At 57.1% G+C, this 14,772-nt stretch overlaps 1 protein-coding gene across 2 annotated transcripts; it reads right to left on the minus strand.

Moving 5' to 3' along the window:
* Window positions 1–1,299: 1,299 nt before the first annotated feature.
* Window positions 1,300–11,101, minus strand: AOC1 (amine oxidase copper containing 1). 2 transcript variants are annotated; one of them, XM_048511608.1, is made up of 5 exons: window positions 11,031–11,101; window positions 4,693–6,243; window positions 3,757–4,045; window positions 3,120–3,252; window positions 1,300–3,013 (listed from the first exon to the last, which is right to left on the minus strand). In XM_048511608.1, exons 1-5 carry the CDS (start codon window positions 11,047–11,049, stop codon window positions 2,735–2,737), a joined length of 2,271 nt encoding a protein of 756 aa, XP_048367565.1. In that variant the 5' UTR covers window positions 11,050–11,101; the 3' UTR covers window positions 1,300–2,734. The 2 variants fall into 2 exon arrangements, with proteins under 2 accessions (XP_048367565.1, XP_048367564.1); XM_048511607.1 differs by having other exon boundaries at window positions 4,693–6,246; window positions 11,031–11,100.
* Between the last annotated feature and the right edge of the window lie 3,671 nt (window positions 11,102–14,772).

Below are 14,772 nucleotides of genomic sequence, written 5' to 3' on the forward strand. Positions count from 1 at the left end.
GTCTGTCTGGGTTTGGAAGGGCCTGTTTGTGTGGGCAGTGGAGCCGCTTGGGAAGACTGAGGGTGCATCTGAACTCTCCCGCTGAGGCCGGTTGCAGGAGCCGCAGGCGAGGGGGGGAGTCACGCCTTCCTTCCTTCCAGAGGAAATGGCACCTTTGCTGAGGACAGAAGATCTTCCACCCAGCACCTGAGAAACGAATGGATCACACGTGCCTGTCCAGAACAGGGCCACTCTGAGGGGGTCCGCAGTGGTGCCAACGTTGCCCTGTGGCACGCGGGGGGGGGGGGGGGGGAGAGGGCACCAACCTTTCTTTTAAAATCCACCCGTCTGCTGCCTGCTTAATTGGGAGGGCACCTTTTTAACCAGTCAAAAGATTTTGTGATTGTTTCGTAAAAATGGATGAATTGGCTCCCCCCCCCCCGCCCTGCACCCAGCAAATGATGGGAGGGGGGATCCCAAAGGAGTGGCCCCCGCCCCTGGTCTCGACACCCTTTGGGCCTGTGTGGCTCGTGCTCAGAGAGCCTGGGGCCCCATGCCGCTGTATCCTAAGCCAGATTTTGCTGCTGGCCACTGCAGCGGAGCTGGAGGAACAACCAACCAGAGGCCGTGGAAATAGGTTGGAAGCTGCAGCCGGAAAGTGGGGGCTCCGAGCTGGCTTCAGGGGCCCCCCAGCACTCAAGCAGCTCCCCTCACCCCTCATGGCCAGGGTGCAGTTGGCTGGATTGGCCGTGGCCCCCACTCCAGACCCCCCACCCCAGGGCCGTCCTGGGCCTTCCATCACCCCCTGTGTGCTCTGGGAGCCTCAGGGCAGGGGAGCCCAATGAGGCCACATTGGGTGGGAACCGGGGGGGGGGGGCTGAAGCCCAGAAGCATCTTCCTGACCAGCAGTGGTCCTTGGGGAGCTGCTGTTTGTCCTACTGGGGAAATTATGGTGGCTGAAGAAGCCCCCGCCCCAACCCACTGGGGGTCATGTCAGCTCTGGAAAATGTTTCCAGGGGAACTTGAAGCCCCCTCTCCCTGAACGTCAGCCAAGGCCCAGGGCCCCACTCGGCATGGGTGCAGCCAGATGGGTGCAGCCAGATCCTTCCAAGCAGCCCCCCCCCCCCTCTTCCCTTCCCCCAGACCTTCCTGGCCTACCAGCCCTCCTGCCCCATAGAGTCAAAGAATGTGTCTTTGGGTCTTTTCTAGAATTTAGGAAAGGGGTGGGGAAGCCTGGTTTTCCACAAGCACGGTTGCGCACCGCTGCGGAGGTCCTGCTGGACACCAGAGCAGGATATAAGCATGTGACATGAATCAAAACAAAATCAATATTTTTTATTCTGCATTTCCAACCATCACCTGGAACAAAGAAGTGCCACTTAAGTGCAGGGACATCCCAGTAATTAGTGTACCTGCAATGCTTTTGTGCAAACAGAAAACACTGCTTGAGGAGGGTCTGTGTCTTTGCCTCGGCCTGAAGCACAGATATCCCCCACCCACCCACCACCACCAAGGCCCTCTTGAAACGTTGCTGGCAAGTTCTGCTGACGGGGGGGGGGGGGGGGGGGGGCTCGGAGTCCGCTCCATATAGCTCTGGGATTGATACAGTTCATGGCTGGGGTGTCAAACTCATCTGTCACATGACTTGGTCGGGCTGAGGAGCTCTGAGGTGGGGGTGGCAGTCTTGGCTGATGCCAGAAGGACATGGGGGGCGCATATGTGTGTGAATGGAAAGCCTGCAGTGGGGGGGGCTGCCTTGAGCAGTCTTATCAGGCCCGGGAGCCAGCTGAGGCAACCCCTCCCTTGCTCACCAGGCCTTATAGAAAGCACGGGGGGGTCCCAGCTGGCTCCCAGTCCTGACAAGTTCCCTCAAGAAGCCAGATCTGCCTTCTCCCCCCCCAGCTGCACATCTGACACCTCCGGCTTATGATATTCTGAATCGATGATCCACTTCTACTGTTCAGAGTGAAAGCTCTTCATCTCAAGTCTCACACTAGCCCTGTAAGGTAGGCTGCTCATTCTCCAGAGAGGTGACTGAGCCCAACCCCCTGATTGGGGCAAAACACTGAGAGAAGCCCTCATCAGGAAAAAGTCTTCAAGCCCACATTCCCCTCCCACAACACCCCCCTCACATGTGATTTAATTGGCAGAAGGAACATGGCTGGGTGCCCAATGTGGCTTTTAGGCCAAGGAGAATACCGGTGTTGCCACATTCCCAGGAGAGCAGGCCGGACGCCCCTGGATGGCAGAATCCCCCAGGAGCCCAGTGCCCGCAGGCCAAATAGTCCAGTGGAGGCCCTCGTAAGAGGAGGTGAAGGGCCCAGCCTCCCACAGGTGGGCTGTTAGTGGCCCGGTGCTTCAGAGCACGACCAGTAGTGACTGCTGCGATCTGATTACCTTTTAACGCTACCTTGCTCATCAGTGAGCGCTGCAGGTTCATTTGGGCCTTGCAATGAAATGCTCCCTTCTGCCAGCTCTGAATCTGCCGCTGCTCCGTGGCCGTGAGCGACCCTGAATGTGAATTTTAGGAAAGCAGTTTTATTGAGTCAAAGTACACAAGTGTTGCCTCAGGTGTGGCTGCTCCCAGCATGAGTGACAGCCGAGACGCCTCTTTGGATCGGTCCCTGAGCCAGAGGCCACCTGCTGGGGTATCTGATCTGTGATCCGGGCCCCTGAGACCACACCTGCTCCACAGAGGGGGCTGCAGGAAGACAGGCAGGTGTGCGTGTGTTGGGCCGGTCCACCTGAGAGTGGACTACACCGGGGAGTAAGTGCCGTTGTAGCTGAAGGGCTTGTCGGAAACGCAGCTGCCTGGGCTGTCCGGCGTCCAGCGCTGAATGGTCACCTCCTTCCTGAGGCTGTCCTGGGTGGGCCGGACGATGATGGTGCGGCGGGAGGCCACGGAGGGATCCTCATCAAAGAAGTTGAAGGGCCGCAGGAGGAAGCCCACGGCGTTGCCGGGCGTGGCGGTGTTGGGGATGTCTTCTGAGTGTGGGATGTGGAGGAATCCCACCGTCACCCAGGCCACCAAGTCCTGCCAGAGGAACACTCCAGTTAGGGCGGTGGGGGGAGGCAGCTGATCCAAGCTCCCTAGTTGCTCACCTCACCTGGCTAATGCCCTCCCCTCCCCCCAGCCTTACCTGGTCCTCCAGACTCTCGTCATCCTGGAGGAAGCTCTCAAAGGACACTGAGGGCTGCCAGGGGTTGTTCTGGATGTACATGCTGCTGCTGCGGTCCTCCTTGGCGTGGTCCTGAGTCACTGCTAAGTGGTACCTGCGGGGGGGGGGGGGGGGGGGGCGGGGAGGGACGCAGCAGCCTCAGCACTGGGGAATGGGGGGAGCCTCAGGCCGGGCCGGGCGGGGCCAGCTTCCTCCTCTGGAGGTCAGCCCCACAGAGAGAGCGGGTCCCGGGAGGCGGAGCTGGAGGGCAGCGCGCCCCCACCCACCTGCTGCCCTGCGGCTGGGCACAGCCAGTCCTGCCCTGGCCTCCCCGCAGAGATCAGCCTCCCAGTTCCCAGCCCCCCCGCCCCCCCAAGCGGTCTGAGGGGGGCTGAGCGGCAGAATGAACCCTGTCTCAGTGCCCCCGCCCCCCGCCTCCGCTCCTCCCGCCGAAGTCCCCCGGTCCCATCCCCGGCAGCGGCGCCTCCTGTTGAAAGGCCCCGCCCAGGCAGGCGGGGCGGGGCGGGGAAGACCCTCGAGACGGAGCGGGGGGGGGGCGCGCCGCCCTGCCTTTCCCTCCCCCTCCCCCTCCCTCGCCCCCTGCCCCGTCCCGGCTGACCTGCTCCAGGAGACGCCGCGCTCCTCGTGCCAGTGTCGCGGCAGGACGCGGTCGGCGTGCGAGGCGAGCTGCAGGCGGTAGCTGCGCGGGTGTCCCCACCGGCCGCGCCGCCGCGGGTTGGAGAAGAGCAGGTAGCGCGGCAGCGGCTCGCCGAACGGGAAGGCGGCCTGGTGCTCGCGGAGCCGCCCGCGCCGCTGCAGGACCGGCTGCACCACGCGCCGCCCCGCCGCCCACGGCACGCCGCGCTCCTCGAACGCCAGCTCCACCGTCTCGAAGCTGTTGCCGCTCCCTGCGCGGAGGAGGACACGGTGGGACACGGGCGGCACGCCCCGCCCCCGCCCCCGCCCCCGCCCCCCCCTGCCGCCGCCGCCTGCACCGGGCTGGCCACTTTCCGCGCCAGCGGGCGTCAGGACTCGCACACTCGCCCCCCCTCTGGAAACCAGCTGTGCCGTGGCTGGGGCCACAGGTGGACGAGTGGGGCCCCTTTCCCTCCTTCCCTCCCTCCCTGGGGGCATCTCCTTTCCTGGGGGCCTCCGGTGGCCTGGCTGTGCTCTTTGAGGTCCCTCCAGAAAGAGGGGCTCTTCCCCTCCCCCCACCTGGCCCCGCTCGGAGGGATCATTCCAGGCTGGCTGCCAGTCAACCTGGAGCCGGGCATGCTGTGGGGGGGGGGGCTGGAGGGGGCCTGCCTGCAGCCCGGGAGGGGGACATGCCCCAGCCCTGGAGGTCAGCCAAGGCCGTCGTTGGGTGCTGAATGGCCAGAGCAGGCCCTGCCACCCAACCCTTGTGGCGCTGTGGCACTCATTGGCGGGGAGAGCACACCTGCCAGGCTCTGGAGCCCCTACAGTGTTGCCAGGGAAGGTGGGCAGAGGTCACCGGTGGGTAGCCTGGCCAGAGTCTTTTCGTGCCCGGGGCCCATTTTCCAAAAGGGAGACCTACCTGCGACATCCAGGTCGACCTTGTAATGCACCAGGTGCGTGTGCATGTTGCCCAGGACGTGGGTCTGGATGCGGTTGCCGTACTGGAGACCCTCTGAAGTGTAGAAGGAGGCGTGGACGTAGCCTGTGGCGTGAACTTTGGTCTCCAGCACCCCGTTGGGGTAGAACAAGAAGTCCCAGATGTAGTCATAGTTGTACACTGTGGAGGTTGTGCGCAGCACGAGGGCATGACCCTCCAGGCCACCGTAGAAGTTGGAGCCACCCTGGAAGTTATTGTCAAAATGGCGCCTCATTGGCACCCCCGTGGGCAGCTCAAAGATGCAGATGGCACGGGGGTAGCGGACGGGTCCGTCGGCATCGCACATGTGGTGGGCATCCAGGAAGGTGGCTACCTCTGGGCAGTCGATTCCAGGTGCCAGTTCGTGAGTGAGGGAGCCCATCATGTACCCCACATCAATGTACTTGGTTTGCATGGTGGCTGGTGAGCTCCCCCCGTAGAAGGCGATGGCTTCTTGCACGCTCAGCTCGTAGGCGATGCGCTCGCCATTGAACTGCACGTCGAAGAGCTGCAGGCCGGTGGAAGAGCGCAGCCGGAAAGCCAGGCTCCAGCCGCTGTACTCTAGCCGATTGCCACGCACGTAATAGGAGTGGCCGGCTGGTTCACATACTTTGGCCCCGTGCCTGTCTGGGGGGGGGCCCGTGGTGAAGTTCCCTCGGGGGACAAAGGTGGAGAACTGGCTGTGCTGCGGGTGCGGGGGGAGGCGCACGGCGTCCACCTGGCCCTGGGCGTATCTCCTGGCCAGCTCCTCGGGGTTGTCGAAGTACTGCCCGTTGTACCAGACCTTTTGCACTTCCCAGGCGTCTGGATCGAGGTCTCTGTGATCAATCAGGAGCTCCAGACCGATGGGATGCAAAAAAGAGCCCTCCACAGATCTCTGCACGATAATCCAAGTGCGACGCTCCCCTGGCGCCAGGCCTCGCGGGGCGACGTCCGTGAAGGTCAAGCACCGGGCACCGCAGGGCTCCAGGCTGAAGCCGGAGATGTCCTGCAGGAACGACGCCAGAGGGGCCAAGGCCGCCTGCATGCTGTGGTAGAGGAGGTGGTACTCTAGCAGGTCCATGGGCCTTGAAGTGTAGGCCACGGGTGGGCCAAAAGGGCGGTAAGAAGTGGGGGTGGGCAGCGGTCCCACAATGTACTCGGTGACGTTGGGCTTGACCTCGCCACCAAAGAACACTACTGCTCGGGCGTGGCGCCTCGGGCAGGGCCCGCCTGCATCCAGGTAGCGTAAGGCCTGCTTTTTCTTGGGGGCCAAGAGTTCCACCAGGAAGAGGCTGTTCTTGCGCAGGGTCCCCCCCTCGCTCGGCTGCAGCCCCAGTTCCGAGCGACTCATCAAGAAGCTTCGGACCGCCCGCAGCTCCGCTGGGGTCAGGTCGGAGAAGATGGATGCTGCTTTCTGGGGTGGAGGAGGAGGAGGGCGGGAGGCAGCCCCTAGTGGGCAGAGCAAGCCGCATAAGAAGACCACTGAGGTGGACCACATCCTGACTCCGGCCCCTGCTGGAGAAAGTGGGTGTCAAAGTAGAGCACACAGGCAGGCACTCCTGAGAAATGCAGCCTGGCAAGCGGTTCTCTCTCTCTCTGCCTCTAGGGCTGCCAACCCCCAGGTGGGGCCTGGAGATCTCCTGGAGGGACAGTGGATCTCTAGCCTACAGAACTCAGTTCGCCTGAACAAAGTGGCTGCGGGGGGTGGGGGGGTCCTCCACAGCACCACCTGCTGATTTGCACTTGATTTATTATCTCATACTTAGCTAAGAACCAATCACTTGTGTAGTCAATAGTCACATGATCGTGGCATAAGGGATTTTGAAGAAAAGGCTGGTATTTTTCTATAAATATGAACTACCGTGATAAGCCAATCAGATTTATTCGGATTAAACTCTTCAGAAGAAGACTGTGTGCGACTCGGCCTTTTTGATATTCCTGGAATGAGTGAGGCAAAACTGGAACCTGGCTTGCTTTCAAAATATTACTTGCTATTATATGATTAAGAACTTTGACTAGCAACTTTGATAATGTCACCATTTCTCTTCACAGTAATTTTCTCATGCCTATATTTCTTAACGTGTTGCATAATAAAGAGAACAATTTCTTTTTTCAATGAAAGATAAAAGTCTCTACAGGTTTTCTGTCTGGTTTGCTGGTAATATTTCAAAGAACCCAACCCTTCCTTGTTTGTATTATGAGATTTAAAGGTTGTTCATCACTGGGGTGCTGTGTGTGGTTTCTGGGCTGTCTGGCCATGTTCCAGCAGCATGCTCTCCTGACGTTTCGCCTGCATCTGTGGCTGAGGCATCTTCAGAGGATCTGATAGTAGATATATACTCCACTTGCTTTCCTACTATCAGATCCTCTGAAGATGCCTCAGCCACAAATGCAGGCGAAACGTTAGGAGAGAATGCTACTGGAACACAGCCAGACAGCCCAGAAACCACACACAGCACCCCAGTGTTTCCAGCCATGAAAGCCTTCCACAATGCATTGTTCATCACTCTTTAAGTGATAAATCTGGGAGAACTCTGCTGCCAAACAGTTTGAATGGGCAAAGCCTTTCAAAAATCATTTAGTCCAGATTCTCTAATTGGATGTAGGAGTGATAGGAGCCCATCATGTCTGGTTCTGGGCCATTTCCTGACAGGGAGCAGACTCCAGAGAGAGAGAGAGTGTGTGTGTGTGTTGCACAGAAAAGCCAACAAGATCCACATATTTACAGTGGCTCAAGTGCTGGTGGGCTGGAGGCCACCCCGCTGCCCCTTGCTTGCTTCTGGGCATTTGGGTTTTTGCACAGAAATGGCCGGGCCTCAGCCTTTTGCGGCCTTTCGACTTGGCACTTTCAGAAAACCTCTATAGCTGAGGTCATCCTTCAAGGGCCACAATAAAACACTTGGTTCTCAAAGAGCCCAAAATTGCCTTGACCCCTTTGGCATATGCAGAACAATGCACTTTCAATCCACTTTCAATGCACTTTGCCACTGGATGTTACTGGGCAGAATAACAAGATCCACTAGCAAACAATTGTGAAAGTGGAATGAGAGTGCATTATTCTGCATGTGCGGAAGGGGCCCTTCGGATTTATACTTAGTCTTTTTTAAAAATAAGTTTGTGGTAAATCAAGAACTGAGCTGGCGAGCATGAACTTGGGGCTCGAGGAAACTCCCCCCCCCTCACCTTTTTGCCCCCAGTCTCTGCCGACTGCTGGCAGCTCTGGCGGGGTCTTCAAGGCAAGAGACGGACTCAGGTGTGGTTTGCCGCTGCTTCTGCCTTACAGTTCTCTAAAAAACTGAGCTGTGTTGAAAACGTTTTGCGAACTCAGTTTTTAGACACCTTTTAAAATAAACCTTCCCACTTCAAGACGTCCACCTCGGTCTAAAAGAGTGCCTTTTGCTGAATCTAAATTACTGGATTATTCAGATCTAAGCTGGTTCTCCAATTAAGGGAAATTTTTAATGACATCTGCAGTATGAAAGCAGGTGGTGAAGACTTCAAATAACTGACCCCTTTTGTTGTGAAATGCGTGCAAGAGCTTTGGAACAGTGGATTAGAATGGCATGTAGAAGTCTTTTGTTGGTTTCGGTATTATATGTGACAGTTTTTATTGATTTTATTAATAGTTTTCAGGCTGATGTTGTACTGAAATAAATTGGACTGCATGCGTACCACTGGGATCCGTGTGAGCCAAGGTCAGGGCATCTGGAAGGCAGCCTGGAAAGCGATTTGGAGCCAGATGCGTCTTGCGCTCACTCCATTAACTTGGCCACGCCCAGCGGCCTCTGTGAGATGAGAGGCGCATTCCTTGGGCTTCCTGGCACCAAAAGTTGGAAGAAAACCCAAACTTCCCCTCCTTTCCTTTCAACTAAGCTTGGGAGGCGAGGTCGGTCGGATGCCCCCTCTAACGCTGGGTGCCCCCAACAAAGGGGTCTCCCTTCATAGGAAAGAGCCTGCTGGATCAGACCAGAGTCCATCTCCTCCAGCACTCTGCTGCTCGCAGTGGCCCACCAGGAGGACTTCGTAGGACTGCCAAGCGCCGGGCGGCACCTGGAGATCTCTGCTCCTTCCCCTTGGTCTGCAGACCACCAGGATCACTTCCTCTGGAGAAAACGGCTGGGCTGTCCAGGCTGAGAGAGTTCTGTAGGCTTGGCTGCTTTCTAGGCTGCCGTGGCCCCAGATGCCCCACGAAAATTCATTTGATTTCTAGAGCAAAGAGACTCTGGCCGACCATGGCAGCGTCCGAGGCTGAAATCCTTGCACATCACGGGCCTGCTTGGGTCAAGGGGAAAATATAGGATTTTGGGGTAAGCCCTTCAGTAGCCGGAGAGACTTCGCTTTTCACATGAAAATGGCCTCTCCAAAGGTGAGACTACTTTTCCATCCGTTTCCAGAGACAAATTCTTGTCTGCCTCAGCAACATGATATGAGTTGGTAATACAAATGACAATTTGACTGATTCCAGTTCCCCGTTGTAATGATCATTGTTACGAGGAGAGTCGGTTCTGTGCGGTTCAGTCAGGGCCAGCTCTCTGCACGGTTATTCCAGGGACTTCGACTGGGGCAATTCAGCATGATTCCATGGCAGGGTCCCCTGCTGACAACTCTCCCCTCTACAAACCCCACCTTCCCCAGGTATTTCCCTGCCCAGAGCGGGCAACCCCACTCTCCACTCCACCCGAGCTGAGCTGACTTTCTTTCCGCCGGCCTCCTCTCCTCTCCTCTCCTCCCCAGCATTTGGGGCCGGCAGCTCAGGTTGTTCTGGGATGGAATCTCAGAAGAGAACGTCTTTGTTGCTTTATTCTGGATCTCCCCGCAGCTGGGAGGCCTGCTTGCTCCCTCAGGCGGGGGGGGGGGGTGTTCTGCAGGGCTCCTCCACAAGAGGACCCCCTCCTGGCCAAAGTTCAGCTCCTGATTTGAGCGAAGAGTGTTTTCTCTCTCCGAACATTGCAATTGGAAGGAAGAGGCAGGTATCCCACTGACTTCGCATTAGCACTGCTAGCCTTCCTACCTGCTGGGGGGCACTGAGCCCCATCCCAAGGCTGGGCAGCTGCTCAGCCAGGCCCTGCGATGACGATGACGGAGCCCCCGGGAGCTTGCAGGGGAAGAAGCGGTGCCGGAAGAGTTCTGAGCAGGCAAAGCAGCCCCCCTCCCCCCCCCGTCCTACTGGTGGTCTGTGCAGGTCTCACCAGGATGCGGGGGGGTGGGGGGGGGGTGAGAGGGCCTTGTTGGGAGCCCCCTGCCTTTCTTCCAGAAGCCTTGCCAGGGCCATCAGATAGATCCCCCCCTCCCTGGGGCATATCAGACTCCCCCCCTCCCTGCCTGCCTCTTGCTTAGAGGTCCTTGCAAAAAAGGATACCTACTCAAGGACGTAGCTCTACTAACTGTCATTAGCCATGAGAGATAATTAGAACCTGCACTTTAGGAGGCGGGATACCTTGGAGCAGGAAGGAACGGGAGGGGGGGCTGGATGGGCCCACCATGGCTCCATCTAGTATGTTTGCAGGTTCTAAGGACCACCAGGGATTGCTGGGGGCCTCTCCAGAGTCTTGCCGGGCAATAACAGCTGCCTCCGAGCCAGGATCCACTTGGAGAGCTGTGGCTGCACTTTGGAGCAGCAGGAGGGTTGCAGAGTGAGGCTCAGCGCCTGCAGGCAGAGCCCCACTCCCGGAATTGGCACATAAATCCTGACAGTGTCCTTGTATCCAGCCAGAGCCTCTGAGCAGCAGGCCCTGCCTCCTCCCTGGGGCTGAAAGTTCAGGTTGGAGGACATGGTCCAAAGGCCAGTGGGAGCCCTCAGCTGCTTCTCGGCGCTCGGTGGGTACAGAAAAGAGACCTGATCAACAGTGGGGGAAAGGGGGAGGGAGGGAGTGTTCTGGGGAGCTGGAGGGTCACGTAGGGAGGGCCCTTCCCCAAAGAGAGAAGAATTAGCAGCAGCACAGATTTGCCCCTTTCTTCTCCACCCCGTCTCCACAGGCTCTGTTTTGCTCCTGCTGCACCACGGGGGGGGGGGGGGGGCTTTCTTTCAAAATTTGCAACCGGTGCCAAGTGCAAGAGCGTCACGACAGCCCTCTCCTGCGGCTGTCTACGTGCCCTTCCAGGTTTTACAAATGAAACGCTTCCAGCCTTTCCCCTTATATAACAGTTTAACTTGAGCCTCTGATGTTCTGGAGTCTGGAAGGTTCACTCTTGCGGGGGAGAAGGGGCTGGGGGGCCTAGCGGGGACTCCTGGAGCCCCTCCCTCCCATCACCCACAGAGCCCGCTGCCGTCAAGGGTGCCCTGGCTCAGGGCTACTCACTGGGCTGGCGGGCTGGCATCCCGGCTCCTGCGTCTCCTTCCTCCAGGTCCCCTCCAGCACTGAGGACTTCTCCTGCTTGCAGCTCTTATCATAGCTGAGTCAGAGGGCAGGGCTGGCCCCTACGAGGCAGCGATTGGCTGCAGCCAGGCAGGAGGTGGGGCTGAGAGGCAAGGACCTGGCACGGTCCTGGGCACCAGGCGAATGTGTGTGCCACCTGGCAGTGCTGGACAGAACCAGACCCACCGTCCAGGCCGTGCTGGACCTGACCTCAGTTCAAAGATAAGCCAGGCAGATTCCCCTTGGAGAAGAGCGGGGCGGGGGCGGGGGGTGATTCTTCAGGTACCGAAGTGGGCATCGCTGGGAGAACAACTGTGCCCCTATTCCACCAAGGACAGGGGCAGAAAGGAAGGACAAAGCGGGCCCGTTTGGGACCCCCTTTTCCATTCAGCCCTGGAACAACTTGTGCAGGGAAGAGGTGGGCTGGTTGACATGCTGAAGGCAAACTGCGGAATGGAGTCGTCCAGTCTTGCCCTTCGGAGGGAACCGGGCTCCACTTGAGCGCCTCTACTATGCAGCTGGAAGTTCCCGGCATCCCCAACCAGAAGGATGGAGGAGGCGCCTCCTTTGCTGGCAGCTGTGAAAAAGGCAAACTCTATGCTGGGGATCATTAGGAAAGGAGTTGATAATAAAACTGCAAGGATTGTCATGCCCTTATATAAAGCCGTGGTGCGACCGCACTTGGAGTACTGTGCTCAGTTCTGGTCGCCACATCTCAAAAAGGGTATCAAAGAGATAGAAAAAGTGCAGAGAAGAGCAACAAGGATGATTGAAGGATTGGAGCACCTTCCTTATGAGGAGAGGCTGCAGCGTTTGGGACTCTTCAGTTTGGAGAGGAGACGTCTGAGGGGGGATATGATTGAAGTCTACAAAATTATGCATGGGGTAGAAAATGTTAACACAGAGAAAATTTTCTCTTTCTCACAATACTAGAACCAGGGGGCATTCATTGAAAATGCTGGGGGGAAGAATTAGGACTAAGAAAAGGAAACACTTCTTCACGCAACGTGTGATTGGTGTTTGGAATATGCTGCCACAGGAGGTGGTGATGGCCACTCACCTGGATAGCTTTAAAAGTGGCTTGGACAGATTTATGGAGGAGAAGCCGATCTATGGCTACCAATCTTGATCCTCTTTGATCTGAGATTGCAAATGCCTTAACAGACCAGGTGATCGGGAGCAACAGCCGCAGCAGAAGGCCATTGCTTTCACCTCCTGCATGTGAGCTCCCAAAGGCACCTGGTGGGCCACTGCGAGTAGCAGAGAGCTGGACTAGATGGACTCTGGTCTGATCCAGCTGGCTTGTTCTTATGTTCTTATGACCTCAGAGAGTGGCTGCCAGTCAGAGTAGACCATTGAAGGGCAGTATCTTGCACTCAAGCCACAGATGCATGGAGAGCAGAACGCAGCGGTCCAGCACACAGAAGGCCCCTTCCCGGTTTAGCCCCTGGCTGCCCCCTGGGCCTGGCATTTCGAACGGGTGCATGTTGTTCCCGTTGGCACTAAAAGCCCTGGAGTGAGTTCCCCCTTCTCCACCCCACCCCCTGGCAGCCCCTCCTGCCACCTGCTTCCATTTCACAGCCTGGCTAAGAGCAAACTCCAAGGCTGCTGCAGCTGGGCTTGGCTGCCGTGTGATGATTCTTTGGGACTGGGGGGGGGGCAGTTGCATCAGCAGCAGAGTCGGCTGCCAAGGGGGGTGCTGAGCTCCCACACTCTGGCACTCTTCAAGCAGCAGCTGGACAGCTGGACAAACACTTACTTAGGATGATCTTGACTGATCCTGCATTGAGCAGAGGGCTGGACTGGATGGCCTCTGTGCCCCTTCCACCTCCATGGTTCTATGATCTGGAGAGAGTGGTGCACAGGACTTTGGGAGCGAAGATGCTCTCTGCAGAGCAGAGGTTGTGCTCCTGGGGATGAGCTGCCAGCAGGGATCCACACCGGGAACGCTGGGAAGGCCCACAGGTGCTTTGCCAGCCCCTCCCCATCACGAGAGAGCGCCAATTCGCCCATCAAGATACAACATGGCGGGGGTCAAGTCCATCAAATGTGGGCAAGCCCCTGGTATACTTTCCAACGTCTCCGGGTAACAGATTGATTATATTTCCCCCCCCCCCCCCCCGCCATCCCCACATAATTTTGTAAGCTCTGAGGTTTTTGTGCAAATCCAGGGGAGGAAAAATCTGCCTTCTATGACTGTGATCAATTTCAGCAGGCACCGGCCGTGATCCCAAGGTCACGGAGCTTCCTTTCAGCCCACCCAACAAGGCATTGCAGGGACTGGGTGGGATTGCCACAGCAGATGGATGGGAGTTGTTCAAGAAAAACGGAAAGGGCTGAAGAGGAGGCCGCGTGGCGCTGGGTGAGGAGAGGGTCTGCTTGGCAGGAAAGACTGGCAGAGGAGGAGGGTGACAGGCAGCCCCCCCCCCCGTGGAAAACATCTGGGTGAGGACCAGAGAAGGAAGGAAGGAAGGAAGGAAGGAAGGAAGGAAGGAAGGAAGGAAGGAAGGAAGGAAGGAAGGAAGGAAGGAAGGAAGGAAGGAAGGAAGGAAGAAGGAAAGGAAGGAAGGAGGAAGGAAGGAAGGAAGGAAGGAAGGAAGAAAGGAAGAATAAAAAAAGGAAGGGAGGAAGGAAGGAAGGAAGGAAGGAAGGAAGGAAGGAAGGAAGGAAGGAAGGAAGGAAGGAAGGAAGGAAGGAAGGAAGGAAGGAAGGAAGGAAGGAAGGAAGGAAGGACACACAGTGCTGTGGCTGCTGGAGTCTGTTGCAGACTCCTGACCAGGGCAAGGAGGAGGAAAACAGCCGGCCTCGTCGTTATGGGCGACTGCAGCTTCCCTGGTGTGTGATGGGAGACAAACCCGGCCTGCACAGCCTCCAGAGTCAGGCACATTCCTGGCCTGCCCGGCTGACAGCCTCCCTCATCAAAGGGTGGAGGAAGTGACGGGGGAGGGGCTCAGTCAGACTTGGCCTCACATTGACCCGCAGGCAAGAGACTGTAGAAGGGACTGTGACGGGACCGTGTCCTCCTAGATAGAATCCCCTTTGCTGTCACGGACCAAGGAGGTTCATAGCCATAGATTTTAGTAGGGCAGACTTGAATGAACACAGAGGCATGATGAGAGTCGTTCCACAGGCAAGACTGCTGGAAGGGAAAGGGGCAAGTGACCGGGGGTGGGGGGCACTCTCTTTAAAGAAAAGCTCTTGCAAACTCAAGCCATCACTATTCCAACAAAAGGGGAACTTTGTAGGGCATCCCAGAAGCCGACATAGATGAACTCCACAATGAGCTGAAGAAGAAAAAGGAAATGTTTAATAAATTGATTAAAAATACCAAGAAAAACATGGTTCTTTTTTCATAAATTGTGGACTTGTAATAATTTTTTTAAAAAATGGATACTGATTCTATGGCTGCCAATCTTGATCCTCCTCGATCTGAGGTTGCAAATGCCTTAGCATACCAGGTGCTCAGGAGCAGCAGCAGCAGAAGGCCCTTGCTTTCACCTCCTGCACATGAGCCCCCAAAGGCACCTGGTGGGCCACTGCGAGTAGCAGAGTGCTGGACTAGATGGACTCTGGTCTGATCCAGCAGGCTAGTTCTTATGTTCTTATGTTAATACAGAAATGCAAAAAATACTAAAGATCAAATTTCAAATGGACCCAAGAGTTATGTTGTTGGGCATTCTACAAA

This window comes from Sphaerodactylus townsendi, linkage group LG11 (assembly GCF_021028975.2).
Source record: "Sphaerodactylus townsendi isolate TG3544 linkage group LG11, MPM_Stown_v2.3, whole genome shotgun sequence".
NCBI classification, from domain to species: Eukaryota; Metazoa; Chordata; class Lepidosauria; order Squamata; family Sphaerodactylidae; genus Sphaerodactylus; species Sphaerodactylus townsendi.

Bases quoted from the DNA above. Each gene is read 5' to 3' on its own strand.
- AOC1 (XM_048511607.1), bottom strand. The intron at 4,046-4,692 runs GTAGGTCTCCCT...TCCTCCGCGCAG, and splicing joins GGTCGACCTGGATGTCGCAG to GGAGCGGCAACAGCTTCGAG. The intron at 3,014-3,119 runs GTAAGGCTGGGG...TTCCTCTGGCAG, and splicing joins ACGAGAGTCTGGAGGACCAG to GACTTGGTGGCCTGGGTGAC.